The sequence below is a fragment of the Nematostella vectensis genome, chromosome 5 (assembly GCF_932526225.1).
Source record: "Nematostella vectensis chromosome 5, jaNemVect1.1, whole genome shotgun sequence".
NCBI classification, from domain to species: domain Eukaryota; kingdom Metazoa; phylum Cnidaria; class Anthozoa; order Actiniaria; family Edwardsiidae; genus Nematostella; species Nematostella vectensis.
Genome location: NC_064038.1, coordinates 8,516,492 through 8,525,885, shown reverse-complemented (window position 1 = coordinate 8,525,885; position 9,394 = coordinate 8,516,492). Strand labels below are relative to the sequence as shown.

The following is a 9,394-nucleotide window of genomic DNA, read 5'->3' as shown; positions in this document are numbered from 1 at the left end:
GTAGAACGCGAAGTGTTCGAAGTGCCTGCCTTATAAGGCATTGAAATGGGGGTGAATCATGGGTTTTGGTACTTTAGGATCATTTTAAAGGTGAGAAAAGTGTAAATTGGTTCAGTTTTAGCGGATATCAATAGTTCACTACGCACACACACAACGATTCTGGTTGAAATTCAAATTTTTACAGAATACAGATAGTACGATCACTAAACGCAGAAATATAAAAGAAAGGGAAACACAGCCAAAGCAAAGCACACATTTATTGAAGACTCGATCCTTTGCGCCTGAGAAGGCTACAGCTCTTTCTTCAGCATGTTTCCGTAATTTGTAGCTCGACTTCCGGCGAAAAGCTCGTAGCGCTCCATTATCTCGTCCACCGTCAAGAAGTTATCCTGAAACATTGAACACAAATGCTTAAAAGCAATAGTCACAAGAATTTGCTAGATAAATGCTCCCGATAACTCGAAGACGCAACTAAAATCGCATTTCAGTTCGTGCTATCATGTAATCGGCAGATTCGACACAAAATTTTCTTGTTTTATTAGGTTCTGTTCACATGAAGATAGGGCGTGTCTACCCCCTCAGAGACACCCTACCTAGTAGGGATAAAGATAATTTTCATGGGATATAATGCAGTCTCTGGCATGCAAATTATAAATCAACACAAAGTTGAAAAAGTATGTTTTATGCTTCTGTGAAACAGAGTAATTGCTTTGACGTGTGAAAAAAGCACAAGTCTTTTTCTAAGAATGTGTGAGTTAACAAGGTTGAATTTTATGGAAAGTATTGAAGGGAGACAGGTATAACTTATGTCTTAGCAAGCATATGTTATACTTATCTGGTTTGAGTAAGAGAGGACTACTGGCAATAAAACCTTATTCTTGTCGACTTCTGTCATGAGATGCTCGGCTTCTCCGGATGAAGGAGATCCGCTCGGAAATATCCAGCTTTTCAGTTCCTCCTAGAACGACATCATCAGAGAAGTCAGTAAAAAAAAAAAACGTTAGGGACTAGGCTCCATTTCCAAAATGGCTGCCAGCAGAATCGTAGGAAACACGAATTCCTGCAAGTTTACATGGAAATTCTCGACTTAAAAAGTTGTAGAGCGATGGAAAAGCGAAAAAATGATTGAAGCGGACTCACAAATATGGTATGTAATGCCTAAAAAGGAAATGACAGTTTTTAAAACAAGATTGACTGATATCGGGAAAAATTAGTCAAGACCTGGGCTTTCTTTGCATTGTGGTCTGTATTCATTGTAACAGGGGTCTGGATGGAGTTAAAGGGGCAGTGCCATGGTAAGGCTTGTCAATAGCTCTCCGGCCCGCACTCAATGAATTTCAGTCAAATTATATTATTGACTTATGATCCTCCTTTGGGAGCCTTAAATTCAAAGGAAAGGACCACAAACTGTCAATTAACATAGTTTTCGATAAAATATTGCATATTATTTTAACAAGCCATTGGCAGCTATTAAAGTTCAACTTTTTGCAGACTACTAAAAGCCCAAAATAAACACTGAATCCAGACATGCGCAGTGCCATGACTCTGCCCCTTTAATCGACTAGCGACAAACGGTCTTAAAAGTAACCGACTACCGACAAAACATGAAGTAAATAGTAACTAGCGACAAAAGAATATTTGCCTACTACCGACATTTTTACACTCTTTACTTCCATCGTCAATCTAACTTTTCTGTCAATATTAATCAATAATTAATTTATCATGAATTAATTATTAAAGTTATACCGACAAATACCGATAATTCTTACTGACTACCGACAAATTATGGAACTTTTAGCTGACTGTCGACATGCAGATTCCCCAATCTAGACCCTGTTGTAAGATAGTCTATGTAATAAGGGTATTTTTTCTAAGGAAACCTAATAAATAAACCAACTTTGTCATATAATTATTAAAGATGTAGCAAGTCTAGAAAAAACTACGTGTGTGTGTGTGCGGGAAGGGGTGGAGTGGACTAGGGAGAACTGGAGAAGTATATAACGTTAGTATTTTTTAATATTTGGGTGAGGGACACTTGCCCCCAGTGCCCAACCCCTGCTTTGGCCCTATTATGATGTCATGATGTCGTGATGTCATGTTGTCATTGCAAAAGATTATAAACATGACGTCATATAAAATGCAATTCGCCGTACTCTGTTTAGTAAGCCTTCCTAAGCATTTCAACATGTTTTTTTATGTAGCCATGGTTACTAAATGACGTCAATCTTTATATCTCAACTTACCTTGTTTAGTGAGCCATCTTTGTCTTTGTCGAGGTCATTGTTAAAGTCATCCTTTAGACTCTTCAACGAGTCTTGGTTATCCTCTCCTGTTCCATCTAAGCCTAGTAGAAAAAAAATCATTATTTAGGTGTGTTTTTATAAATGCACGCATGCGCCACATTACAGACAACTTACCTGCGTATTCGGCAAAGCTGATTTTTCCATCTTTGTCACTGTCCAGCATTTCCATATTCTCCTAAAATCAAACCGGTATATTGATGTTAGTCAATATATGTAAGTTTTTTCCAGGGGCCTAGGGGTTGGGACGATTCCTCAAGAACTTTCTTTTTCAACTGAGACGTAACGACTGAAATGTAATAGCTTTATTGGACCAGAAAGGGGGGGGGGGGGGGGTCCGGGCCACTCCCCTGGCTACGCCCCTGTTATTTTCACAGACGACAAGGCATATTCCAACGACATGGTTATTAAGGACCGATCACTTAATATCTGACGAGGTAAAAATGTACAGTTGGCTTGCTCGATGTTTTTCTCTGGTAGGTTGTGTTGTGCTTTTCAACCAAGGATTACTTGTTTTCTTCTAGAGATTTTGCCTTGCTAGATTATTTTCACCACCGACCAGTGAGATATAAAAGGGCGGTCGCTGTCATGACGGCATACAACGGCGTAGCCAAGATTTTCTAACAGGAGGCCTTTTAAGGCATTTTCTCCTGTGTTCTATATAATGTCTCATACATTTCCTGTATTTTTGGCTGCTAGAAAGGGGGGGGGGGGGACGGGCCCCCTTGGCCACCCCCCTGCCTACGCCCCTGGCATAGTTACATTGGCTTTGCAGATATTTAGACATGGTCACATGATCTTTATGACGTCATGGTTACCTGCACAAGAACGCTTGTCATTCGTGGCGTCTCTTCAGGGTGGATAAACATCTGCAGCTCGTCTATAGTCAGAAGGTTATCGTTGTCCATATCGGCGTGTTTCCATCTCTTTTCGTCACGCTTTTTCATTTCCTTAAGGTGGTCTTTGTTTTCATTGGACATTCCTGAGACCACAAGGACACAATCGTAAGCAAACAGGATTTTCCGAGGGGGATGGTAAGGGTGTGGGGAGGGGTGCGCAGCAAATGTCTGATTCAGTCGTAAAAAAACAGGATTTTCGAGGGGGATGGTAGTAAACAAGGTTTTTTTATGCCTGATAACTTGCCAAGTTTCTCTCGAAATTCGAATTCTTACTAGCTAAATAATCACTTAGTAACAGGTACAGCACAGTCTATTCAGTTTTGTTTTTGGTTTTGTCCACTCTTGGGAAATTGAAATTTAAACCAGTTTGATTTAAGCCTTAAATGGTTTAACACCTTTAAACTGGTTTAAGTGCTGGGGTAAATGCTGGTGTGAAGGCCAATCACGCCGCCATTTTATGCTCCCGTTCAATGACGAGTAACACAAAGAATCCTTTTCCATCGGCTTATTCAAGCAAGTGACAGAGAAGCTTTCAATCAAATATCATAAATGAAGTATCAGTCTTTAATTGTGGATGGTTATTTTTGATTTTTCTTGCAAATATATCGTTGTATTTTCAAATGTAAGGAATGGAATCATAAATTACTTCCATTTCGCAGGAGAGTCCGAGTAAGGTTATCAGGGCTCGACTAAGCAGCCACGCAGTGTGATATTGTCACGAACCTTGCGCACGTCACGCACCTTTTCACGCACCTTTCTCGTTCTTGGGGTCATACTCCACGTTGACATACTCTTCCCATGAGACCTTGCCGTCCTTGTTCTTGTCCATCTGTTCCATACGGGACTCTGAGCTTTTTCTCGTGTGCTTCTTCATGTTTACATCAATCCATTCAACCAGTTCTTTCAGCGAGATTTTCTGATCTTGGTCTACGTCTATTTTAGGAAACAGCTCTCTGATAAAGTTTGAGAATTATTAAAACTTTGTGTAAATAGAAACAAACAAATAGATTCATTGGCACCCTGTAGTTACAATAATAATTATTAATAATTTTAATTATTCTTAGAGAAATCTATATCAATACTTTGGCACCAGCCATTTAAAGAAATAGCAGAGCTAATCGAGCTTAAACGGCTGGGCCAAGCGGGGAATGAAAAAAATTATTAAGGCGATACATCATTGTAATCTCATAGACAAATACACAAAAACACCAACTAATTCGAGAGTGGTGATCTTATGCGTTTTCTACGTTATTAATTCATGCAACTGAACCGCATTGTAGTCACAACAGCAAACAGAAATATCAACTATGAAATGATGTGTTTACCTGAGCCGTTGTTTGGTTTGTTTAGGGGTCAACTCGTCGAATTCAGCCGCCTGGTCTTCGCCGAGAAAAGCATCATGGTCGTATTTTGAGGAATGCTCTCCGCCGGGGAAATGGTCTTGCTCAGAAAATGAGTCTTCATTATTTGGAGGAATCGGTGGCTGCTTCTTCCCTTTCGATTTCCCAGCGTTTATGCTAAAGACTGAAACCACAATTAACAAGAAAACAATTTTCTTGAACTGTGTCATAATGAAGAAGACCTTTGGAAGTAATTCAGGCTGTAAGGATGGAATTGTTTGGGGCGTAAATGACCAAATTTTATAGTAGGTTGAGGGTTGTTGGGGTTAACACGTAGCGTTTTTCTACAGGTTTAGTAGACAATACTGAGTGGAATATTTAATACGACAAAGAAAACTCGTTCAGCCATAAACTCCTGTGCGACAAACCGTAAACTACTGACGTGGCGTTAAGGAAGCTTGCATTGACATAATCATCAAAGCCTGTCACGGATTAACTTAAAAATGGATTCATAAATCTTTAGTATTTGAGAAAGGTCGTACTTTTAGACAAGTTTGTAATTCTCCCATCAAGTCCCATCAGTTGACAAAGCTATCAGCCCTCACAATCTCCTCCCCGCATAGAAACGTGTAGAAAAAGACCGAATAAATGTTGATAAGAATAATATAAATCAAAATAATTATCCCAATTAGACCAATTAGAATATAAGAGGTTTTTTTTGGAGTATATGAGATCTTCTTTATACAGTGGGGACCTTTTTAAACGATGATACGAGGAGCATTCCAATTGCATTCCTATAAAATATCCGGACGGTAGCCAGGGGCGGTTCGGGGCTTCGGAAGAACACTGGTTATTGTGAATTCCTCCCGAACTTTCGCGAGAGTTCACAGCCGATTTAGCTGCAAAAAGAACATAAATTTTGTTTTTCTTTTCTTATCCTGGGTTTCCCTCTGGTGCCTTCGCGGAAGAGAGTATACACTGTATAACTTAGCGATAGAATCCTCTCGTTGCACACTTTTCTACAGTTCTATCAAGCAAGTCCCATCTTCGAAACCTAGGGGTTTTTTTCTTTCACGATCTGTATTTACATCTTAATCTTGTAACGGTAAAAAGAACGAACTAAATCCCGAATAGAATTAGAATGCCAATGTCGGACTAGGCAGATTATAACATCGGCAGCCCATTCTCTATAAATGAAGCTAAGCTTTTTTTTTATTAGAGTTGATTGTAGAAATGACTCGCGATATGTGTTTTCGTGGCAAAAGTACTTCAGAAAGGAATTGATATAAAAAAACACCACATGCAATATTTAGATGCTTTATTTGATTTAATTTCTGGGATTGGGCGATGATTATTGTTAGATGAATTTCGATGTTCACTGACTCCTGAGCTTGGGTTATTATCTTAAAGCTTGGTTGTAATGATACCCTTGTCCGGTTTGTAGACTGAGTTAGCGATTCTGTGGTCTTTCAGCAGAGAGCAAGAGAAAAGTTATGGCGGTGGTCTTTCAGCAGAGAGCAAGAGAAAAGTTATGGCGGTGTGAAATGGGTGAGGGGGGAGAAAACGCTTATGCCGCACGCGTTTCATCTCATAGACACCCCCCCAGCTTGCATGCACGCGTTGTATTTCTCAGACACCCCCCCTGAGATGATGAGATGCTAATGTGCAGTTGTCATTGCCACCAGACTTCATAGAATACAGAGCTCCATTAATATTAAGGCAATAACAATGAACAGAAAAAATATTAAAAATTAAATTCAAAAATAGCACACACTCGTTTGAATAGACGCTATTCTAGTGTGTATGTGTGAAATAAGGAAACCTGAAAAATGCACCAATCCAATGTCATGAATTTTGCAATAAAAAAATGAATGCAATGCCTGAAAAAAACAATGATTGCGGACAAGCATTTATTTTGCCTCTCTCCCCATCCTTCGTACACATTCTTCATGCTGTCTTGATTTTCTAGGTAATATTTATTAGAAAACAACAACGTAGTTTACAAGGTCTTCTTCCGGTAGCTCGTAGGGAGTAGTATCTTGATCTATCCCAGCTGAAGGACGTAAATGACGACGATTTCGCTTCAGAAGACTTGAGTTAGACGTTTCTACGATGTACGATCTGTTACGAGTGTCTGCTGCAACAATTGGACCTTGCGTTTTCCATCCTTTTTCATTATCAAGTTTGACTCTTACTTGATCTCCTTCTTCGAGTACAGGTAGTGATCTAACGCCGTGACGATCATCGAATGACTTATTGTATCTCTGCTTGGTTTTCTCGTCGGCTTTTCTCACCTCTTTGTGATTTTGCGTCTTTGGATGTAAATTATCAGTTAGTGTAGGCAATCTTGTGCGTATTTCGCGACCCATTATAAGCTTACAAGGACTTTCATTTGTGGCTTGTGTCGGGGGTTGCTCTATAAGTCATCAATGCTAAGAAATGATCCTCTTGTTTCAGAATCCTCTTCGCAATTCGTACTCCACTTTCCACTTCACCATTTCCTTGAGGGAAATGTGGGGTCGATGGATCGTGCGTAAAACCATACTCCTTACTGAACTCCTCGAACTCCTTAGATGTGAACTGAGGTCCCCCATCACTCTTTACTTGTTCGGGTATTCCCCATCTCGCAAACATTTTCTTAAGTTTACCGATCACTCGTTTGGAGGTAGTATGAGGTGACTTTGTAGTGTGTGCGATTTTAATATACCTTGAATAGTAGTCTGTTACGATAAGATAATCTTTACCATCCGACATTGCAAGATCTGCTGTAATCATCTGCCATGGTCTATCTGGTATGGTGTGGTTCCTAGAGGTTCCTTCCTCTGCGTAGGCTGGTTGACTAAACAGAATTCACATGACGCAACCTTCTGTGCGATACCTCTGCTTAAACCAGGCCACCAGACGGAGAGACGTGCTCTCTCGCGGCACTTTGTTACACCCTGGTGTCCATAATGGATTCTGTCCAAGACGTAACCGCGCATCGATTCTGGGATCACAATACGACTTCCAAACACGAGCTTGCCATTGACTTCTGATAGTTCGTTACGAATTCCAAAATACTCTCGTATTTCTTCGGGAACCTGTTTTGGATGCATCGGCCATCCATTTCTAACGTATTCCAATACTAACTTAAGCTTGGAATCTTCCTGAGTTTCTTGCTCTATCTCTCGAAGGTTATCTTTCGCAATTCTAGTGTTCACTACTGAGTCTACGTATGCTTCAACATCTTCGCTGTCTGACACATTTGACTTAAGTGGGTTTCTGCTCAGTATGTCTGCTATTATAAGTTCCTTACCAGGTATGTGCACTGCTTTCGCATTAAACCTCATCAGGCGCATTAGCAGGCGTTGACATCTCACCGGTGTCTTATCCAAATCCTTACAGTTAATCAGCGGTACCAGCGGTTTTTGATCTGTAAGAAGTGTGAAAGATTCTAGACCAATCAGATAACGTGAAAATCTCTCACAAGTCCACACTGATGCCAAGCATTCCTTCTCGATCTGCGAGTATCTTTTCTCTGCTGGTGTTAGTGTTCGCGAGCAGAATGCTACTTGACGCAATGTCCCTTTGTCTTCCTGAAGTAGAACTCCCCCGATTCCGTAGCTACTAGCGTCTGCGCTAACAGTGATCGCCTTGTTTGGATCGTAAAATGCTAGAACTGGCGTTGTGGATACCATCTCTTTGACCTTATCAAAGGCTTCTTGTTGCACTTCGGTCCACTGCCAGACTGTATCTGACTTAAGCAAGTCGTTCATTGGAGCCATGACTGTGGATAAGTTGGGTAGAAATTTGCCAAGGTAGTTAATCATGCCTGTCACTTGGCGTAACTCACTGACATTCTCTGGCGCTGCGAGTGCTTGGATAGCTCTCACTTTCTCGGGGTTTGGACTAATGCCTTGCTGGTTAATCACATGTCCGAAATAAGAGATTTCTTTCTTTCGGAACTCACACTTTTCTTTGTTCAGTTTCAAACCCGATTCTTTAATGATCTTCAAAGTCTCGCGTAATCCTTTGTCGTGTTCTTCCGGGGTTTTTCCGACGATAATGACGTCATCCATTATCGAGTATGCTCCTTCTTGGTTCTTCAACAAATCTGTCATGCATCGCTGGAATATCTCGGGTGCAGAGGTTATACCAAACGGCAATCTTCGGAAACAAAATCTGCCTTGTGGTGTGATAAAGGTCGTAAGCTTTGCGCTTTCATCAGTGAGGGGTATTTGCCAAAATCCACTTGACGCGTCGAGCTTTGAAAACAAGGTCGCTCCAACCATCTTGGGCGCAACATCATCAAGGGTTGGCAGACATATCTCTCTCGCTTCACAGATTCATTTAGTCGTCTCAGATCAACACAAATCCTGACCTTCTCATTACTCTTTGCGACTGGAATCATAGGCGCGCACCAATCAGTAGGCTCTGTAATTTCCTCAATTATACCTTCGCGCTTCATTCTATCCAGCTCACTCTCGACTTTAGGTAAGAGTGGGAACGGGATTTGTCTGGCGGTATTGACGTGATACGGTTGTGCACCCTCTCGTAACTCGATTTTTACTGGCGCACAATTAAGAAGACCAATATCTCCGAATACGTCAAACAAAACTTCTCCAACTCTCTGTACTAGATCCATTTTACAAGCAGTGTCCCGTCCTAGTAAATTGTTCACTTGCTCTCCTGCAATAACAAACATCTTAACCTGGTATGCCTCCCCATTTAGCTTAGCTTCAGTCAGAAATTGTCCTTTACAGATCAGTTTTCCTCCTTGACTTGAAATATCTGCGCGCTCTGGCTTAGCTTTGGAGAGTTTGGGAGATAATTATAAGTTGATTCCGACAAAACTGTAATATCAGCCCCCGTGTCA

The 9,394-nt window shown here is 40.8% G+C and overlaps 1 protein-coding gene across 1 annotated transcript; it reads right to left on the bottom strand.

Moving 5' to 3' along the window:
- Positions 1–239: 239 nt before the first annotated feature.
- LOC5502042 (calumenin) lies at positions 240–4,893 on the bottom strand. Its single transcript, XM_032370310.2, has 7 exons — positions 4,525–4,893; positions 3,953–4,152; positions 3,119–3,282; positions 2,418–2,478; positions 2,244–2,344; positions 872–958; positions 240–389 (listed from the first exon to the last, which is right to left on the bottom strand). The coding sequence occupies exons 1-7, from the start codon at positions 4,767–4,769 to the stop codon at positions 291–293; spliced, it is 957 nt and encodes a 318-aa protein (XP_032226201.1). The 5' UTR covers positions 4,770–4,893; the 3' UTR covers positions 240–290.
- Between the last annotated feature and the right edge of the window lie 4,501 nt (positions 4,894–9,394).

Excerpts from the sequence above, each read along its gene's own strand:
- LOC5502042 (XM_032370310.2), bottom strand. The coding sequence starts at position 4,769 with ATGACACAGTTCAAGAAAATTGTTTTCTTGTTAATTGTGGTTTCAGTC. Across the intron at positions 4,153-4,524 it reads CAAACCAAACAACGGCTCAG|AGAGCTGTTTCCTAAAATAG; the intron begins GTAAACACATCA and ends AAACTTTATCAG. Across the intron at positions 390-871 it reads CAGAAGTCGACAAGAATAAG|GATAACTTCTTGACGGTGGA; the intron begins GTTTTATTGCCA and ends TCAATGTTTCAG.